Here is a 21501-nt window from a genome sequence, read left to right as displayed (position 1 = left end):
AACTGAACAACAATCTACCAGGTTAGGGCTTGTTGGACAGTATTTCCTCTCTGAATAGGTCAAATGAAAACAATTCTAGGTCAAAAGTAAATTAATAATTTCTTTTAAAAAGCTCATAAATAAATATTTTTGCTCCAGTTCAGGCCCCGTATGTTTTTTTTTAGTTTACTTAAGGCTGGGTTCTGACTTTCTGTGAATAAATGGTTAATGGGATGCCAGTTGAATGTGGAGAGGGAAGAGTTTAAAACTGTTTGACTATATTTTAGAAAACAGTTAATAGATTTTTAGAGCCTTATAGGATACCAGGATATGAAACAGAAATCTTTGTGGGCGTAACTTCTATATCTAGAAACTATACATTTCCCATTTTGAATCTAGTGATTTGCAACATATAGGCTGCAATGTAAGCTGTAACTTTTTTATAATCTATTTAATTCCACAATTAAAAAAGTGAGAATATAATTTGTGAAAGATTGTGCCATCCCAATTCACTGTACTGTTACTGATCTTTGATATTGATAATGTGAGGAGCTGCAGCTCTCTTGAGATTTTCCAAATATTAACTTGAAAAATCTGCTAAAAACTGTGCAGGTAAGAACTGCACGAGTCTGTGTGTGTATGTTTGAACTGTACATAGTTTCTTTAAAAAATATTATTAGTAGTAATAAGAATTTATTATCAATTTGCATACATAAAATTTAAGGATGGGTTTTGATGGAGTAGTTGGGTGAGGGGGAGGGGAAAAAACCTGCATATGTTTACTTGAGTTATTAGAATCACTTTACTTTAATCCATAGTGCAGTTTTCTGACGGTCTTTTTATAAAAGTATTCAAGAATGAATAAAGTTAAAGATGCCACTGCTAACTCCAGGATTCACAAGAGATACACACTGAAAATGTCCAGTAATGCAAGTTTTCAGTGAGTTCCTGGCTGCAGTTCCCCCACATGCCTGCAGATGGAGCCAGAGCTTCCTTTATCAGCACCAACCAGGCAGCAGCAGCGGGAGCTGCTCAGTAGGCAGCAGCAAGTGCAGCCAAGACGAGCGGACTCTGCGCTGCTTCGTGAGGGAACACCGCACTGATGAGGGGACCGTCGCTGAGAACCGTCTCACATTACTCCTGGTGATTACCGTGACACATCCATCAACGCGTCCCTCCGCCTTCCGCCGGGATTTCACCGCCGCTGAGAGGGTCTGTCTTTCGGAGGACGTGCTTGTTTTCTTTTTCCTCCGGGAAGCTGAATGGAAGCAGCAGCCGAGGGAGCGGTCGGGCTGTCGGAGGCCGGGGAAGGGAGCCCTCTATCCGGAGCCACAGCATCCGATGATGGGGAGACGGTTGTGGGAGTCAGCTACGGGATGGACGCCGCAGACATGGGTATTTTATCACGTATTCATTAACCTCCATTCCTCTTTAATGTTCGTTTATTTTCCTCCTTCTTATTGTTATTTGTTAGATTTTCTCTTTCTGCTGCTGTGAGCAGAAAGTCCCGACTCATCTCTGCTAGCCTCAGGAACTGGAAAGCTAAGCTAGTAGCTTGGTAATGGGTGAGCAGAGCAGGTGAAGTTATGAACATGCAGTTCTTGGCACTGGGGAGCGTGTTGTCTGCGTGTTCTGAGCGGCTAGAAACACAACGAATCACGGACAAGATTAGACAAGCAAATGGGCGTTATTATATATGTATGAGCTGATAAATGTACTAGTAAGCTGGGGGAAATAAAAACTAGACAGAGGCGTTGCTAGGATATTAGACCACCTCTCTAACAGAGACAGCATGTTTCGTTCTGGTGCTTCTTGTTAATTAGAAAAATAATACATAATATATATATATATATATATATATATATATATATATATATATATATATATATATATAAAAGAAGACTTTTCTATTTGATTTTGAGAAACATGAACTGTAAAAACCACTTCATTAAAAACAAACCCAATTTGTGTTATTTTTCCAGATTCACTACAGGGTGAAATATGCCCTGCTTTGATTTAACGCAACAGGTTTGGGTTTGAATTTGAGCCATGGGGTTAGGCTTTCAACCCAAAAGACTGATGAAGTCAAATTAATTGATTTTATCCACCTTATCGTGTACATCCTTAATTCTTGCAGGATTGCTGGTGGATGCACACTTATATGTTCAATGTTGAGAGCGTCTCAGGTGCAAGTTGGAAAGCATTCCAACCTTCCCAGTTGGAGGTGTTGCTGTTTTTCTGACGTCTGAGTATGAAGTGAAAAGTGACAAATTATGTTTTTGCACGGTGGAAGGAGGACAGAGTATCCAGAAAGAACGAATGTATACACAAGGAGATCATGCAGACCTCACACCGAAGGTCCTGGATCGTCTTTCAGGGAGACAACAGTGTGGACAATTGCGCCACCCTCCCTGAAAATGGATGATTTTCATGTTTTTTACACCCCAACAAAAAAAGTGAGCTGTGGTGTAATGTCACAACAATATAAACCCAAGATTTTGGCGAAAGAACCCCCTCCGCCCCCCTTTCCCCAGCGGTTTGTACATTGTAATATATGATGGGTTTATTGGGGGTTAGGGTTAGGGTTTTATGGTTACTTCAGCCAGGAAAAACCGAAGCTAATGTACACTTTACAGGTATACTGTAAAAAAAAAAAAAAAAAAATATATATATATATTTTAGAAGGGGTTTGCTCACGACAGCCAGCTGGAAACACAAGAAAAACCGACAAACGGCTGCTCACGGTAGGAAAAGCAGCTCCTTGAAGAAGAAAAACCAACATAATCCTTAATTAAATGTAAGCTGTGACTTTACCATCCACCACAATTCTTGCATATCGTTCCTCTACTTCTGTAATCCTCCTCTTTGACGCTCGCAATATTAAAATGTTTGTTTCATTTTGAGGTTTACGCTTACAAAAAAAACTCAGCTTCTACACATTTATCAGCTTGCTGTATAACCTTCATATGTACTGATAAAGAAAATTATTATTTTTGTCACTATTGATCCTGTTGTTGGGCTGCTCATTCCAAGCTGCATAGTCAAAGTGTATTCTTAGGCACTGCTCAGAGATAACTAAACGGCAACCGCAGTGAAAATAAAATCAGCTCCCCCCTGCAGGGGACCTCCACAGCACCCTAATAATGAGTGCTTGGTGATGAGATTTGGGGGAGAAATGCTTCTGCTGTAGGTTTCTGACTTCATTTACATACTATGCATGTTTGTCAGGTATCAGGTGAAACTGTCACCCTCTGGATGAAGAAAACTTGCCATGATGTTCAAAAATATCCAGGAACCACCAACAATCAAGCCAGCCACAAACTGGAAGTGGTTGAAATACCAGTGTCACAATCTGCACGCAAGAAAACCCTGTTACAAAAATTCAGACCCAAAAGCAATGGTGAAGTTTGAGGCTAATAATCATCCAAATAGGTTCTGGTAGAAGGTTTTGTGCTCAGAGGATTGAGCTATTGGGGCCAGATTCTCAAAGTATGACAAGAGCCAAAGTGAGGGTTAGGGTTTTTGAAACCTAAGAAAACACTGTCCCAGCTGTCAGGCATGGTGGTGGTAGAATCATTCTGTGGGCTTGTTTCACTGTCAGTGCCACGTTTGATGTTTGGCTGGTAAAAACAAACCCCATATTTTACGCTTTGCTTCGTACGGAGGATCCGAACCTTCGGCTAGTGAAAAACGATTGCTTGCTGGAGGCGTGGATTCTGTTGAAGTTTGAAAAGATTGGATCTGATTTTACCTCATTGGTAACATTAGGCCATGATGTATGTAGTGCTCTAGCTAGCTCGATTGCGAAGGAAGCTACGCTACGAAGCCTAGCCAAGATTACATGCGCTGTAAACCACCATCCCTCACTGTGAAGAGATAAATGCCAAGCCGAATGATATCTAATAAAATGTCTTAAATGTTCCTCTTGCTTTGACTTTAATTTGTCAATGTTTGGACGCGTGGCCAACACGGACTAAATCCGTTCACTTCTTCCGCTGCCATTGCCGAACTACAGTCAGGCTGCAATTCTAAAACAGTGAATAATCTGTCATTCACGACTCTTTGCTGATTGGCCCGGTTGAAGTTCAGCCAGAGAAAGGGAGCTCAGTTGGAGAAATCTCAGACGGAGCCCAGAAGGGAGATGAAAATCGAGTGGAATTGCGTAGGAAGGTAACGGCTGGGCTAATTTTATATGCTAAGGGCCTGAGTACTCTCATTAGTGGAAGTGAGAATTGACAAATGTAGACCATAAGTCCTTGCTGTTATTTCAGTTCTCAGAGGTGATTCTGTGGAAATGTACAAAGACTTTCTGGACTTTGAATTAACTCCACTCATCATCCTGACTCCAGTGGGCTCTCGGTGACTCACAAGGTTTAAATATTTATATATACCAAAGATTGGAAATCCTTTGCTTAAATATTTTAGAAAACATTGTGGATGACTGCGTTAGATTTTTCTTTTTCTTAGGTGTCAACGTCAAGAGGTTTAATCTCTTATTCCTGGAGCTGTAGATGGATAAAAACATCCTTTAGCCCCAGGTACCATTTTAACTTCTCCATTGTTAAAATCATACCCAAGTGCTTGGGTATGATTTTATTGTTAATAATATGTAGCTATTGAGATTGGGCCATATAAGGAAAGGGTTGTAGGTCCAAATCTCAGCCTGGGCCTTTGTGGGTAGAATTTGTGAATACAACTCTGTAAGATGTTGTCTTTTCAGGTTTTCCTGCTTCATTATTAAGTCCAAAAACCTACATGTTGCGTGAAGTGGTGTCCTTAAACATTGTGTGTGCTTGTTGGGAGAAATCACTGAAGGGAGTGGAATTGCGTAGGAGGCCGACGGCCTGGCTCCTCCCCCACCAATCAGAACCCACAAAATTCAAGCAGTAAATGCATCACATGTAGTCACTATGAAGTGAGGACAACAATCCACAATATGGAGGAAGACTCACAGTTGGCTGTTTTCAGTGAAGTGATTAAGTCAAAAGAAGCACAGAGGTTTAATAAGGTATTTAAGAGAAAACTACATTTTCCACAACGCGTCTGTTGTAGGTACGTCTGCAGCTCATTCAGGTGGAGAGAGAGCGAGTACGGAAACGTTACTCTGTTTTATTCCTTTGAGCTCCCAACCTTTGTCTGCCATGAAACACGTTGGGCTTTGAAATCGGTTTGGTAGAAAGGAACGGGAGTTTTCATAGCCAAGGTCCTTGCTGCGTTTTACTGGATTATCAAAGCCGTTACTGTTCACGCAGCACGTGACGGGCGCTCAACACCAGCATTTGGTTAACACCAGGTCCTTCTCATGTGTAATTATGACTTTGCTCTGAACGTGTGAATGCAACAGTGAGTAAGAGTCGCAGCTGGCTGTTTAAAAAGCTGCCGGAGTATTTAGACCTCCTCAAAGGCTTCTGCTCCTCAGGTGGTGGTAATTTGTCCCTTTTGTGTTCTGCCAGCGTGACAGCATGAACACCTCTGATCTCACCACCCCCACCGACAGCTTCACCTCCTCTCACCTTCAGCCTTATAAACTCTCCTCTCTTTTACTCCCAGCATCTTGTCCACCTCCTCCTCGGTGAGCGATTCCCTAAACTCTGCCTCTTACTTCTCACCGCCAGTCTCCCGACCTCCCTTGTATTTTTATTTTATTTTTTTTCCGTTTGCCTCCTTAGCCTTGGTCTGTCAGAACTGCTGACAGAAGCACAAAGATGCCTCCTGTGGAATTCGGCATCCATCTGCTCTCCCCCCCTTTTTCCCTTTCCTCCGTCGGCAAGGTCTTGATGCGCGCTCCTTGCCGTCTCCGAGACTACACTCACCAGGATCAATTTGCATCCGAGCGGCTCGTTCCAAGGAGCAGGCACTGGGAGTTTTGGCCATATGCCAGGGCATGTGACGTCAGAATATTTGACGTAGACGATGACGCGGTTCCTTTACATTTTGTGTGCTCTGTTTTTCCCCTGTAAGTGGGGGGATGTGTGCCGCAGACAGGAACCAAAGAGAGGCGAGCCAGTGGGAGCCACACTTGACCTTTTTCAGCTTGTGATGCGCATTGATCCGATGCGAAAAGAGGATTCAAAATCAGAAAGAATAAAAAGTGAATAAAACTAGCTGCATTAATGTCTGTTAAGGGGACTTTGCAGCTTTGAAATCCCCCCACTGGTGGAGGCTCCGGCTCAGTTTCACTCATAGATGGCTGCGCTGTCACGGCTTCCCTCCAGGGGAAAGACAGTGAAGGCCTGCTGTTTTCAATTAGGATAGTTACTTGCCCACTGTGCAGGCTATTATTATTTCATAAGAAGCACCTGAAGCACGAGAGCATTCACACAGGAGCACAAAGACCGTTGTTTTATCTGATCAGCCCACAGAAAATTCAAAGTAATTACGTACGGGTTGCCCGCTCACAGCCTCACTTGGTCACGCTCGTGTTTTTCAGCCCTTAGTTGGACTTTGAGCTGTGGCTCGTACCTCAGGTCTCAGCCACTTGATGCTGAGTAAAGATGGGTTTGAGCTACGAGAGAATGTAAGCCTTTTCCTTTTCATTTGTCTTTGGGATTGTAACTCTTGACGGTTGGAGTCATTTCCATCGCAAAGTTGTAAAGACAAGTGTGCAAGAAAAAAGTTTCAAAGATGAAAAGCGAGCACAAACAATGAAAGGTCAATTGTAATTTAACAAGGCTTTCTACTTCCAATATTTTTCTGTTTTTCTTGCTCTAAAATACATCTACTCTCCCTTTTGATCTGCATTTCTAACCTTAAGGGAACGTTTTCAATCTCATTAAGGTCCAACTTTGCAAGTTTGAAAAAGTTTCTGGTTTAATTGCTTTAAACTTTTTAGCTCTTGCCCTTACAAGGATTATCTTTGACTTCTCGGCAACATACTGAAACGCGACACCGGTCGGCTAAACCGAACCCTCAGATGTTCACGGGAATCTTCGAATAAGTCTGCCTGTTTGGACTGTAGGTCTGCTGGCAGTGTTGAGGGCTCATAGAGGGAAAGATGCTGCGGGGCTCATGTATGTTTAATATGATCTGAGCAGTGACAGAAGATGTTCATTCATTAAACAGTGTGGGCACAGTTGGCAAGTTTAGCCTCCTCATATTAACCGTCATGCGACGGTGCTGCGGATCGAGAGAAAAGAGCGACACAAATCGTTCTAGTCGTTCACGCCGTTAGTGGGGATATGGCTCGTTTCCTCGGTCTGCGGTCCGCTCGGCGTTCACGTATGCATTCCGAGGCCGAGGTTTTCAGGCGGACTGGATTTCACGCCTCGCCAAACGAATCAGACTTTCCAGGCAAACAACCAAGAGTTCAACTGAAGCGGACTAAACAGGACTGGTGTGAATGCACCCTGAAGCAAAGTTGAGTTAGTGCGTTGTGGTCTTCAGGCTGAAAATCAAACCTGTCCAAATGCAGAATTTCAAAGGTCAGACTTCAGCAAAACAAAGACAAACAAACAAACAAACAAAAAAGCTAAATCTGTATCTGATGTGAATGGCATCCTGCATTTTTTTTTCCACCAAAGTATCCAACCTGTGTAATATCAGTTGTACACTCCCTGGCCAAAAATAAATAAAAAAATAAAAATTGTGTCAGAAATCTGTTGTACAGTTTGCTAATATGTTCATTTCTTGCTGTTTGAAGCTTTTTAAAGCTTCATCTGTCTTTTAACAAACTAAAGCAGCTAGGTATTCGGTTGTATCTGCAGAAAGGCCAGGAATTAGCAACCCCAGGAACAATTTCAAAGATTTATATAAATGTTCCTATCACATATTTTCAGCTAACCGCCACTTCTATGGGTATAAGGCTGTTGCGCCGCTTTATTGTACTTTTCCCTGCTGCTGAATTACCTCAGTATATATGATTATTGCTTTTCTACAGTCAGTTTCTGTTTGCGGGCAGAGTTGCAGCTAAATAAGCAACAGTAAACCGAGTTAATGGCTCAGTTATTTAGTATTTTCGCAGAAGTCTGGGGCTGCTGCTCTTGGCTTATCTCTGAGCATTCATCTTGACCTCCAGCAGCTGCAGGAAGGATTTTCCCTCTTAAGCCACACTTACTGCAGCCACACTCTGCACGGAGGCAGATAGAGGCAGCTTTCTTTCAAGTGGCGGAGTGATAAATTCATGGAGTGCGTCTTGCTCGGCAGCCAGCGCGGCGCTGCACAGCAACGGGGAAACATGCTATTGCCATATCACCGCGGCACATTTCTCTCTGGCTCTCCTCCTCTTCTTCATCACCGTATCCAGACTGCTCTCCGTTGGCTTTCGCATCTTGTCAATAAAATTTATATCAAGAGCAGGGAGAGTCCGTCCAGCACACCCAAACATACCACTGGCATGCAGAGTGTGACCCTCGTGACCCTTAAAAACACAAAAACTTACAAAGCATATTTACAGACAAGTTTTTTTTTTTTGTTTGTTTTTTTTTTTATCTTAAATGAAAACGTTTTAGTTTAATTACTTATCTTAGCATGTTGTTCTTTCAGCAGTTGAGTTGGTTAGCGATTAATCGACTATTGGCCAACAATCATTTCAATCACAATTAATCCGATTAATCATTTCAGCAGGTTGCGATTGGCCATCAGTGTGGATCTGGTTCTGCCTGCGTGGGACGCGCGGCGCTAACGCGAACCCGTCTTGTTGTGCAGCTTTGTTCCTTCTGTAGTTAGAGCAGATTACCTTACTGAGTCACCACGGCTGGACAAGGTGCTGCTCTCAGCACGAACAAAGGGCTGAGGCCGACCAACCTGCTCTTTATTTCTATTATCAGTCCCTTACTCTCTCTCTCTCCTCTCATATGTCCAAATAAGGGCCTCTTTCTCTTGGCTGACAGCTGTATTTTAAGGATCAGCGAGGATCAAGCTCGATTCTGACCCACAACCTCAGTAATGGACAACATAGTGAAATTACATAATTATGTGTGCCCTTACGTGCGAGTGTGTGTGAGTCGCTTTGCTGCAGACTGTTTTTTAGTTTTGCTCGGAAAACCAGGCTGTTTATCGAGACGCATTAAGGAGATATCTGTGAGTCATTACTCCAGACGCATTCGCATTATTAGAGTGGGTGTTTGAAAATAGATCAGCTTTAGTACCTATTTTCATTAGTTGTTGTATTTTTACAATCTGACCTTCTCGTGGGAGGGTATCGCATTCTCACAAACACACAACTACACATCTGCATAGTTTGAACACTTTTTTTTTTTTTTTTACATTTTGGCAAATTACAACCACACTTAATTTTTTTCACCAACCGACACAATGTAGTGCATAAAGTGGAGGAAATGGAAAACATTTATCGGAAAATGTTTTAAAACCAGAACATTTGTAAAGTGAAGGCTGTTTTCAGACCCATTTACTTTACTACTCCACACAACACAGGACATGCGCAGCTCTACAAAGACAGCTTAAACTTAAACTAGAGATTTACATTAATCACAAAAGCAGCTAAAAGGCCGGATACTAACTAAGACTGGTAGTAAGAAACCTGGTAGGAACAAGTCCTGTTTGCCTTTTGCTATTATCCATGTGGGGAAACAAAGCGTTATTGTTTGTATGACAAGTTCAAGTTGTTGCTGCTGCTAGTCGGGTGGAGCTCTGCTTTTTATGAAGGTGGAATTTTGTGTAAATATTCAAGGTTTCTCGAACGTGTGTGAATAAATCAAAATAACAGTCCAGACGTGTTTTGGATGACTGAATAACATTATCATGTGATATAAAACTAAAAAAAGAAGTCAGTTTTCCATAATCCTCCCCCGTTTTAACATTATGCTTCATTCTGATGAACCCAAGCTTCGAAGCATCACTGTCATCTGGTTCCCCACTAATGTCCGTGTGTTAGAATGGTCCAGCTTGCGTAAATCGTATTGAGAATCATTAAAAACTCCTGAAAACTGTGGCGCTCTGACGCAATACAGCGAACCACCCGCCTGTCCGTGGTTGAGTATTTGCCAAAGCAGCTTGTGTCAAATGTCTCTGCCAAACATAAGTCTATTATTTTCAGAAAATTCACCCAATTGTGGATATTTGACAGAAAATGCAGATGGGGAAGCTGAAAGACCTTGGCGTAGTGCCACTTGATGGCATTTATTTTCTTTGGCGCTGACTGGCTGTACCCCTGAAAGCAGAGTTAAGGAAGACTGTAGATGTTAGCTTCTGTTAGCAGTAGTGCTGAGCCGGTTTCCACTCCGTGTATTAATATGAGTTGTACTGGGTGTTTGAACTATTAAACCAGGTAGTTTTTGCGTTTTTTAGAAGGGGCCTCAAGTATTTTTCAGATTTAAGCTATTCGCTGTTTAGCTATTTGCAAAGCTCCTGGAAACAATGGGTCATTTTCCTTCCTCTTCACTATTATGCACTGAATTGTGTACAATCTGAATATTATACAATACGAAACGTGGATCCGACAAGACGCCATATGAAAAAGTCCGAGGGACGTGTAAACTCGCGAGGCACTATAATCAGCCTTGTCCGACCTGCCAGGTTCCTGTTTAATGTACATTTCTCTCTGGTCTCCTTCAACTTAAATTTCCATTTCAAAGTCCAGTGAGCTTTCAAGCCTCTCCGAAGGGGAAAAAAAAAATTACACTTCAATTCCCACCTGGTCCATTAGTTTGTTCCACGGTGTGAAATTAATATGTAATCATCAGGGTTCCTTCACAACCACGGCAACATTTTGTCTAATTAGCTGCTGTCAGTAACAACCAAAGTAGTCATTTTAGCCACTTTCCACTCAATTTGAATGTGAAATTAGTTGGTGAAGAGCAATACAGAATGGTAGCAGCTGTAGCGTTTTATTTATTTGTTTTTCCAAAAAAATGTATGTTTGATTCGTCAGCAGCAGAAAAGTGAACATTTTCTTGCCGGTAATGTGTTGATGACTGAATTTGGGTCTCAGTCGTCCCAGTACTGGATGAAAAGAGCGCACTGCCCTGCACTTGCTTCCAGTTTCTTTTATTTATGGGTCCATGCATCATTTTCCCATGAGAAGCAGGAATTTGTGTCCCGAATTTTATTGCTATTCCTCAAATATGTATTGGGATTTTTCCGTCTTGACCACAGCAACAGACAAGCTGATTCACTGACCATTAAGCCTAAAATCACCATGAAGGGAAGAAAGCCTGAACCGACTTGGGACATTTGTAACAGGGCTTTCAGAGTCTCTTATATTTCTGTTTTCCTCAATCTACTGTGCCTGCTTTGCATCAGTCACCATAGCTCCAATCTGAGCCTCTCTAAGGAATCAATTTATAAGCCACTTACAGCCAGGAAGTATTTATATTATTATTATTATTAATTCTGCCTCTTTCTCTGTCGCTGATGACTCTAATGGATGGGTTGCCATAGCTAAAGGATTTTTTTCCATCAGTCTGCTTTCTCTTATCTTTTACTGTGTTATATAAAATGAAGAATATGCACTGCTAATAAGGGACCAGGGTGTTCTCACTGTCTGCTTGGACTAATTTGTTCAATAAATCAAGTAAACATTGGGAATATGTACTCTTTTTAGAGGGACCTACTCAGCCTAAGTCATCAAGAAGGATCTGGTTGCAGTGGTGCATATAAAGATGTTTTCAATTGATTATTAAGAAGTTGTAGCTACTTTTCAACATACAATATGTTTGTTTTGTTTGTTTTTTTTGGCTTTATATTTAAATGCAAGAAAACAACTGATAAAATTCAAGGTCATGGTTTTATTTTGAAAAATGTCTTTTTCATTTCCTTTCACAAACTAACTTGATTGTAATTGTATTTTTTTTTTCATTTAGAAAAAAATATATATCTTCTTCAAAAAATGTGGGTACAACAGAAAATGTATATTTTTTAATTAAGCATTTAGTTTTCTTGCTTTCATTTTAATATTGGTTTGCCGATTGTGGGCCATGTTGTAAAATGTTTGGACATTTCTGCCTAGTTTTCATCAAGAAAAGGCCGTCTGATTGGTTGATGATTGGTGTTGGTAGCACACTGCTTATAGACCTGTTATTATGTGGGTTTTAAAAAAATAAGCCTAAAGTAGATGCTTAGGTCATGTTTCTCACAGAAGCAACAACTGTAAGGATAGTAAGGACATTATTCTGCTGCTGGGTTGTAAATGCAGTAAGCTTGTCATTAAGAAGTTACCAACTTTTTAATGTGTGGTCCTTTCCAAGAATTAAGAAAAAATGTAGTTGTGGATTACAAATTACTTAAAGGGAAACTCTGTCCTTTAAACCAGACTTATATGGCATCTTATGACACTTTTGTTTTTGTAAAGACCTCAACTTACAAATATGCAACAATAGGTGCTTCCCTTTATAAACGGCTAATGTTTTCTCTTTCATTTTTGAATCAGTCAGATTTCATGCAGCGTTGTGTGTAAACCAACTAAAACACAAACATAGTCATGACATGAACATGTCAAATGGTTGAAAAATAAGACTTGTAACCTTAGTGTGGTTCTTTTGGACATTTCCCGTTCCCCTGTCTGGGCCGAGGCCAGAGAGAGAGAGAGACGATGAGAACCTCCCCAGTCTGAACTGGTGTGGTCATGGAAAAGTACTCACCCTGCTGGCAGCTGAGATCCAGGGATCAAGGGTGGAGCAGCCTGGTGACACTGATTCAGGATCAGTTTGCTTCTGCTTATCTGAACAGAACCGCTGTGAGCAGAGTGACCTCAGTCGAGGTGAAAGATAACTTAACATCATCTGACAAAAGGGAGCTCCTGAAGGTAGCTCTGTCTGTCTGAATCTCTTTAGCATCCTGGGACATGAGAGGAACAAACGAGGCCCTCTGGAAACCTGATGTTGATCACGCTAAAGCAGCAGCAACACAGCCGAGAGGAGCTGCTTGTTTTATTGTCCTTCTGTTCACTGGATTCATTTTTCTCCTCTGTTATCTTAAGAAAACACGTCTTAGATATCACGTCGGACATATGTTTACGCAGTAATGAATTGTTGCTGTTATGGTCAGAAAATGAAGTCTCAATCAATAGCTGGAGTGCCATTGCTTGGCGTCTGCTGAGATAACGGCGCATACATAAACAGCTCGGTTCGTAGTCAGAGAGTCCCAGTATCGATTGGATCTGCGGTTCACAAAGCTGTAGTAGAAACATAAACGAAGCCGAGGACACTTACATATTTAATCAATAAACGAGAAGGATAGATTTTACAGTACTGAAGAAAATAAATATTGACCTGTGTGTACTATGCATAAAATTGTAATAAATAATCATCATATTTATTTTAGTGATTATTTCAGTCATTGAAAACCTAACAATTTTTCATTTAGTACCAAATTTGACAGCAATTTGTCTTCCTAATACGGTAAATTTATGACAATAAACACAGAAATTTTCTAGAAACAAACAATCTCTGAGTTCCTAAAGTTAAAAAAAAAAATTCAACTTGTGAAACTCTTAAAAATCTCCATGTTTTTTTTCTAGAAAATTAATCTCAAAATTTCTGAATATTTTGGCAGAAATCCACTCTTCCTCTTTATTTTCCTATCTACAATGGCCCTAACACGTCATTGTACCGTAGTGATTTTTTTTTTTGCCACAAACTAAAAACAGAATGAGGCATTTTATTTTTCTTTAAAGAGATTAGATGACCAATTTCAAGCAAGAATTACAAAGAAGTTGAAAACTGACAAAAGTTAAGCCTAAGAATTATGAAAATATTCCAGTCTGGAAACTTTGGGAGTAATTTGAACATATTTCATCATATTTGATACAAGTACCAGAGTTCTACCTCTTTAACAAAGTTTATTCTCCTCACAAACCGGCTATCTCAGAGACGGTGACAAATATATTTTACACGTACTCAAAAACAAAGCAATGTGCTGCTTAAGTGAACAATGTTTATTTTTTTAACCATCTTAATGTTTTTCCGAGAAAAGAAAACGGTAAGAAACTCCAGATTTTCAAACTTAAACTGAGGCAAATCAAAAATATTCTTTGAAACGTCACCTGGTAGGATTTTACTGGCATGTTGTTATCACATGCGACCAAAGAAAAAAAAAGGGATTTCTTGCAACATAAATCCACATGCCATATATATTTTCTCGATATGTTTTTCAGAAAAATCCTAACAGTGATAAAGAGGTCTGGACCTCATCATTTATCATACTATGTCATATGTGAGCATAAATATAAACACTACGTTTTACCGTAGGTTAACAGGCAAATTATGCAGAAAGACTTTGCATTTACATACAAAATACGTTTTGGCAATTTCTTATTTCAATCCACTGGTGACTGCTGGTTCTTACTGCACTGATGCAGGCCTCTCTGCGCTCTCTATTCATCTAATCTGTCTGTCTTTCATCCACCTCTTTTCTCACTCTTGGCTTTATTTTGAACCATGAGCCAACAGTCTCCCTCTGGACCCACGTGTACGGGTAAGCTGTACCAAATATCGCTCCGTGGCCGTGCTAATGCCCTATTCAGCATCATGTGAGGACACGGACACGGCATCTGTCTGTTGAATCTGGGCACACGTGCGTTAGTTATAAAAATGCTGGTTGACCTCAATTCAGGGCGCCATGGTAACAAGAGGGAGGAATGGTGCGCTTGTGAGTGGGAAAACGTGCGTGAGGCAGGAGCAAATTGTCAAGGACACAGACAGCACTGCAGGTTATCGTGACAGCTCGATGTCAGCACATCGGGAACAGTGTGAGATTTTCAGATGTTTGTATGTCGGATCACATAGATGTTTGGAGATTAGGCAGCAGGCGTAAGGAACAACAAGACATGCTTGTCTTTGCTGGATCCCAGTTATCCATGAGTACGGAGGCCTGCACAACCCCTGCACATTGCAAAGCAAGTTCAGACAGGAACTCATTCTACATGTGTGTGCCTGTCCTCTGTCTGTAGCTAGCAGGTAATATACCATGACACGGACACATAATAACCGCTTTAAGTGGGTTTCCCTTTTGTAGAGTTTGAAAGGTGTTTTTGATTAATGAAGTGTTTGCTCGGATGGTTTTGGTGCTTTTGGGTGATGTAGTGCTCGCATGAGAAGTAAAACGAATGAGCTGAAGCGAATATAGCAGCTCTGCGGTTCGTCAGGCGTTTTTATGGAAGGTGATGTGTGTATCGGCATATTTTTCCATCCGTCTACTGTAAACAGGCTCAACACATGATTAGTTTCATGCGTCCCTAGCAGGGTCTGTGTGTGAGAATGGTCACTGCGTCTCACTTTGCCATGCGTTGCCATTACCAGCTGGCAATGGACTCCTCCCTCAAGGGCTGCGAGAATGAGTCGTAAACTGAGGCATAGCAGGTCATCCAGGCAACACGCTGCGCAAGGAGCTATTCATTCGAAAGGTCCTGTTTGCTGTTCCCTTCCCCGAACAGCCTGGCGCCGCATAACGGTGTAGGAGGATTCATTTCCCCTTATGTGCTCCTTCAAAGGACGCCTGTAACTGAATCTCAAGGGAACCTGTTAAAAGGAAATGAAGAAATGATAATAACATATTTTTACTCCTGCTCATAAAGCATATTGGTTCTCAGCTTTTCACTGACTTTCTGTAATGTATTTGGTAAATGTCTCTTTGTGCAGCAGTTATTACTTCCTCTAAAAGCTCCAGAATATCACAGAGTTCGTTTTTTTGTGTTTTTTTTTTTTTGCACCGACGTTTGGTTTGGTGTTCCTCTAATAAAGTGGCTCATACTGTATTAACATCAACTTAATAGTTTAAATTGAAATTACTATATACCTAAAAAAGATTCTCATATCATCTTGACATAATATGTCAATATTAAGTTGCAGATTTTGTCACACTGAAATGTTTCACACTATCAAATTATTTGCAACGTCAGACAAAAATAACTTGATTAATGACTCTAGAAAACAGTTTTCAGCTGTCCTACTCAACTTGGCCATGGCTGAAAAAGTAATTCCTGCCCCTTGTGAAGTCATGAATTAACTGTCCAACAGTTTCACCTTCATTTTCACTACACAGATCTAAAAAACAACTGCCAGACATGTAAAAATAAAAACAAATCACTTAAACAGAGCCTGTCTGACAACATGAAGTAGACAAATACAACACAACACAAAGTCTGGGAATAATTACAAGACATTTTCAAAGATTTTGGGACTCAAGTGAACCATAGTGACATAGCCATTATCCAGAAAACATAGAAAGGTGGTGAACCATTTAAGAAGCGTCTTGCATCCCAAAGTTGGTCTAATTGTGCGTCTGTAGTACTGCAGACATCACTTGCCTCAATACAGTAATGTTCACTGGTCAACAACAAGTAGGACTATCAGCAAAATGGTGTCAATGCCAAGATGAAATCCTTTGTTGACTACAAACAATACAGACACCCATCTCACATTTGTTAGAAAAAATCTCTTGATAATCCCCAATGCATAAAAGACAAATTATACTTGCAATTAAAAACTAACACCATATTCCAAGAAGTCAGGATCATACTCGCAGTCAACCATGGCAATGGACGTATGATAAGCTTGTTTAGGAGTTGAATGACTTGGTATAGTTGGTAAAATCGTGACTCTTACTCTCAACCAGAAAATCCTGCTGGAGTCCATCTGGGAAGAAGTTTCCCACCTCAAACTTAACTTGTAGTCTGTCCAGTTGGACCATCATATGAAGCAGACCAGCAGGTTTCACCGCCTCAAAACAGGAAAACAGGAGTGGCGTAGTGGACTTAAGTCATCAAAATTTGCTTGATTATTTAAAACATAAATTTGAAATAAAAGTAAAAATAGAAGGAATATGTAAAAGTGCAAATAGTTTTTCAAAGTTCTGTAATATTTTCCAGGTAGTAGCCTGGTCATTGCCTTTCTATTCAATTCCTCTCAATGCTCATTTCCCTTCACAGCGCAGTCTGGGCTTTCTCCTCTTCACTTGAATTCTCCCACTAGACTTTCTACCAGGCCAATCAACGAACAGAAGGAAAAGTTGTCAACTATTGACATTTACTTTCTAGAATTGTTGTCTGCCTGTAGTTTAGCAATGGCAGCGGAGGAAAAGAACGAACGTGTTGGACACTCTTCCAAATGTTTTACATGAATTACATCCAACAATCCGTGCAATGTGTAATGGATGGTTTATTGTTGTAAAATGTTTGCCACAAAATATATTTCCACATATCTCTGAGTCTGATTGCTTGATTCACAGCTTAAACTCTCAACCAACTGGAAGATCTTTTTAAGATAAAAAGACTCAAAAATGTTTTAATCTGTTAGAACAGACAAGCTTTTAGATTGCTTAAAAGGAGCAGAGACGTGCACATTTTTAGTTAATAAAAAGGAGCTCGGAAAAACTGTTAGAACATGAAACTACATTACACAACTCAGTCACATGCGTGTACACAGGCGCAAATCTGTGGTAAAAAGTAGCAGAGGCGTGTCTTTCATTGTCTGCGTTGCAAGCATTCCTTCATTGACATTTTTTTCTCCTTCTCTTGATCTTTCCTTTACATTTATTCCTGCAGCGCTCTAGTTGGCTTGGAGCTTCATTGGCACGCTTCGGTTTGCTCTCCTCTGCGCAAATATGTGGAAAGGCGAGAGGCAGAGCGAGGGGAGAGCTGAGCAGTGGCAAAGTGGCAATGCCTTGGCTTGGTCACATGGACGTCCACGAGTGGCCTGCAGACAGAAGGAGGAGGAGGCCGGCCATCAGTTCATTCAGAAACAGAATCAAGCCATGAGGATGTTCCACCTCTTAGGTGTATTTCTTTTGGTGCGTTAGATGTTTCGGGCCTCGCTCAGATATCATGTTTGAAGAAGTGTTTTGACTCCAGAAGAGCAGTTAAGCAATGTAATTTGATCTAAAAGTTATTTACCGCTGAACCAGGGAAGAAAAACATGTTTGTTTAAATAGTATTTTAACTTTGGAACTGTTGGAAAGCGGTGGTCTGCTTCGGCGTCATCCGTAGTGTCATGTTGCTGGAAAAGTACGCTTTAAGTTGTCCTACCGCCAGATTGCTCCTCTTAGCCGTCAGCCTGCGGTTGCCTCAGTCCCTTCATAAATGTCACCCACTAAGTTTTTAAAATGAAAACAGAACAGGCTGATTAATCCTCTCATTGTCTGAAGCCCTCTCTCATCCCCCTCTCCTGCTTTCTTTCCACTCTTCCATTTGCTCGTTTTGCGTTTTCTCTTTCCTATCTTCCTCGCCCTTTCCTCCGTTATTATGCCGAGTGTTATGTGTCCATAATTACAGAGCTATTTCAGGGCTTCCTGGTGAAAACAGTGCTCTGATTGCCTTTCCCTACAGCTTACATCCTGTTATTAAAGTAAGGATGATCATAACACAGCAGATGTTAAGACCGCACGACTGCAACGCGCATTATATCATTTATGTCTGCAAACCGACTTGGAAAAAAAAAGGCGTCTGTGCTTCTTCCAGGCAAACGGGTAGTTCGCACAGTAATCATTAAGTGTCAGAAAGTTGGAGATTGTTTTAAATGACTCGGTATGATGTGTGGTTTGTTTTCAACAGAGCAGAAACAAATGCATGAAGTCACACGTAATGCACAAGGCTTAAGGAAGGACTGCGCGTCCTTGCAGCTGATGTCTCTGTTTGCTGTAGTTGCTCCGGGAGGCCTCGCTTTGTCTTTGACACTGTTGTTACATAATGTCAGGCGGCCTCTTGCCCCCCTGGGGATCCGACTTTGTCACAGAGAGCACTTACCGGGCACGGTGATTGACCACCTTATCACACAGCAGCTAACGCAGCCATCTCTCTCCCTTTTCTGTCCTGCAGATGCAGCTGCCAGGAAAGCCTTCATCACAGAGGTGAGCTGAAATCTTTCACTGTAACATATCCAATCAGCCTTTTTTTTTAGATCCATTTGTATCATAAGTATCTTTTTTTTTACCATAGTGATCAGCGCTGACTAACATCAGACATGTTAGGTATTTTCAACGTCAAATTCACAAATTCATGTTCCTCTGAGTAAAGCCTCTTTTCTCTGGCATTACCCACAATGCGCAGTCCTTTAAGGCGAAACCTTAAAAGAACATCGCAATTCGTCTTACTGGACTCTGCTGAGAGTTTAATTCTCCTTAAATGCCAGCTAAATCCTCGAGTTCAATTGGGATTTCCTGCAATAGTGCCAGACATATCATTACCTGGATAACATTTGAGACATCCAGTTCAGCCTCTAAATTATATAAATATGCAGCGCAGGGTTTGGGTCTGATTGATTAAAGCGGTAAAATGTCTTTCGTGATACTTAAACCACAAATGGAAATTGAGTCTGAGAGCTTGACTCAGGTTGAGTTTTGACTCAAACTTACACTCCAAAGACTTTGATTGGACAACAATAACAATAGAAGACTTGACTTTAAGTTGCACTCCAAAACTTCAAGACTTTATTTGGACTCGCACTGTAAACTAACTGACTTACTTGTGATATAAAGATTCAGGTCAATACTTTACACCTACACCTTAATGTCAGAAGGCTTGATTTTACCTTTAAAAGCTAGGGACTTGACTTGTGCTCAGAAACTCTAGACTTGACTTGGACTTGTCCTTTAAAGACTCAAGACTTGACTTGGACTCGTGCTCCAAATGCTTGAGCTCTGCTGCTCTACAGACTTGAGGCTTGATTTGAACTTGTTCTTCAAAACCTTCAGATTTGACTGAAGAACATTTTAAAGACATGAGACATGAATTGAACTCGTGCTCTAAAATCTCTTGACTTAGAATCACGCTTGAAAGACTCAAGACTTGGAAAATCTAAGAAAACCTTTGATTTCAGTCAGTTCAAACTTTAACTTGTGAAATGAAAATGTCAGATGTAAAGTGTTTAATATTGTATTAGTAACTGTATTTAATAAAAAACCTTTTTGTTGTATAAGCAGTGTTCTGAGTTATGGTTAGTTTGGCTGTCATCATAGTTTCTGCCTGAGCCTCTACACTCCCACACCTTGTAAAAATAATGGCGATCACCTTTATTGACGTTTGAACTGGTACAAATATCAATATAAGGCCTATTTGCCTCTGTCCATTTTCTCAGTTGCCCTCATCTTCAGGCCAGCCTGGTCAAGGAAAGAAGATTGGCCACAGAGGGGTGGACGCCTCAGGAGAAACTACGTACAAGAAGGTGATGTGAAATGCTAAGAGATTACTCTACCGCTCTGGAAAACCCCTCGATGCACTTTGATTTGTTTTCAAGTGAATTATTTATGTCTTTTCTTCGGCCGTCGCCAACTGCAGACCACATCATCGGCGTTGAAAGGTGCCATCCAGTTGGGAATCGGTTACACAGTCGGCAACCTGAGCTCCAAGCCGGAGAGAGATGTGTTGATGCAAGATTTCTACGTGGTGGAAAGCATCTTTTTCCCCAGGTCAGTACTTTACACCTGCAGGATGATGCACTTCTGAATATCTTATGCTAAATTTTGTAGCCTAGAAGCCAGTCAAATGTTCATGAATCCAGAATGCAATAGAAGAACTCTGTACAATTCCACGTGGTGTTGGACCCTAACTCAGGCAGGAGGTCGGCAAGATCAGTTTTTATGAAAATGAAGCGAAATGGAAAACAAAAACAAAACAGGAAACAAACTGGAAGGGACATGTTGAGTCTGGGAGTGAGACGTGAGAACACGCGAAGGACCTGGCAACTAATCCTGGATCACAATAGGAAGAACTGACGAGACGTAGAAGTTTATATGCTGGGAAGGTAATGGCTTAAACGAGGAACAGATGTGAAGCTTGGCTCAAAGGGCAACCGAGAAAGAATAAAGAACATGACGAATCACAAGCAAAGACAACGAAGGACTAGGATAAAAGAAAAACGTGACTAATCAGAGCCTGACCAAACACAAGAGCCACCAGAAATAAAAGACCAAAACTATCAAAGCAACTCTGGAACAGGACTTTCTGGGAAGACAGGAAACAGATTATCAATAAAAAACAAGAACTACAAGTGAACACTTAACACAAACTAGACCTTAGCTTGATGTCACTTTTGTAGTTGCTTATTTAAATCTGCCATTTGAAATCCTTTCTAATAATTTTTTTACTGGTTTTGTTTTGCTCTCCAGTGAAGGGAGCAATCTCACTCCAGCCCATCATTTCCCAGACTTCCGCTTTAAGACGTACGCTCCTGTGGCCTTCCGCTACTTCAGAGAACTGTTCGGCATCAGGCCGGACGACTACCTGGTAAGAGCCGCTGTTTTTACTTCCAGTGTTGTTTGTAGTAGATTTTGTTTTCGTACGCTTAATCGTTCTCAGTCACGGAGAGAGTTTCAGAATCAGTACGGCAGCAGACCCAAGAGGAGGAACACGTTGTCTTTTTCCATCAGAGTATAAAACCAATGTTGATTCACCTTCCTGTTTAGAGTCGAAAAAGCACAATTGACCACTGTTTAGTTATGTGTTTGCTTGTTTTTTTTTTTTCGCCTGCACATGGGTAATTTAACTGCATAGCTAAGAGCAAACAACAGAACAAGACAGCGTTTATTTAAAATCTTCAACAGGTCGATGTGAACAAATTGTTCATTAAAATACGGAATACAAAACTCCTATAATTTTATGGGGAGCGTGATCAGCATTTTATCAGCTTTTGGCAG

The 21501-nt window shown here is 41.0% G+C and overlaps 1 protein-coding gene across 2 annotated transcripts in view; it reads left to right on the top strand.

Moving 5' to 3' along the window:
• The first annotated feature begins 637 nt into the window (after positions 1-637).
• The window catches only part of pip5k1ca (phosphatidylinositol-4-phosphate 5-kinase, type I, gamma a), a 47689-nt gene continuing 26825 nt past the window's right edge, over positions 638-21501 (top strand). For both annotated transcript variants that reach the window (XR_015762654.1, XM_014986963.2), the window contains exons 1-5: positions 638-1374; positions 18686-18717; positions 19944-20030; positions 20144-20274; positions 20974-21091. Coding sequence is in view for 1 of the 2 variants with exons in the window: in XM_014986963.2 (XP_014842449.2) it covers positions 1242-1374; positions 18686-18717; positions 19944-20030; positions 20144-20274; positions 20974-21091 (501 nt within the window). In the remaining variant the exon portion in view is untranslated. The remainder of the gene's footprint in view (positions 1375-18685; positions 18718-19943; positions 20031-20143; positions 20275-20973; positions 21092-21501) is intronic.

Source organism: Poecilia mexicana, unplaced genomic scaffold, assembly GCF_051168715.1.
Source record: "Poecilia mexicana isolate PSO_F unplaced genomic scaffold, ASM5116871v1 scaffold_4, whole genome shotgun sequence".
NCBI lineage: Eukaryota > Metazoa > Chordata > Actinopteri > Cyprinodontiformes > Poeciliidae > Poecilia > Poecilia mexicana.
This window is presented reverse-complemented; position numbering and strand designations above follow the sequence as displayed.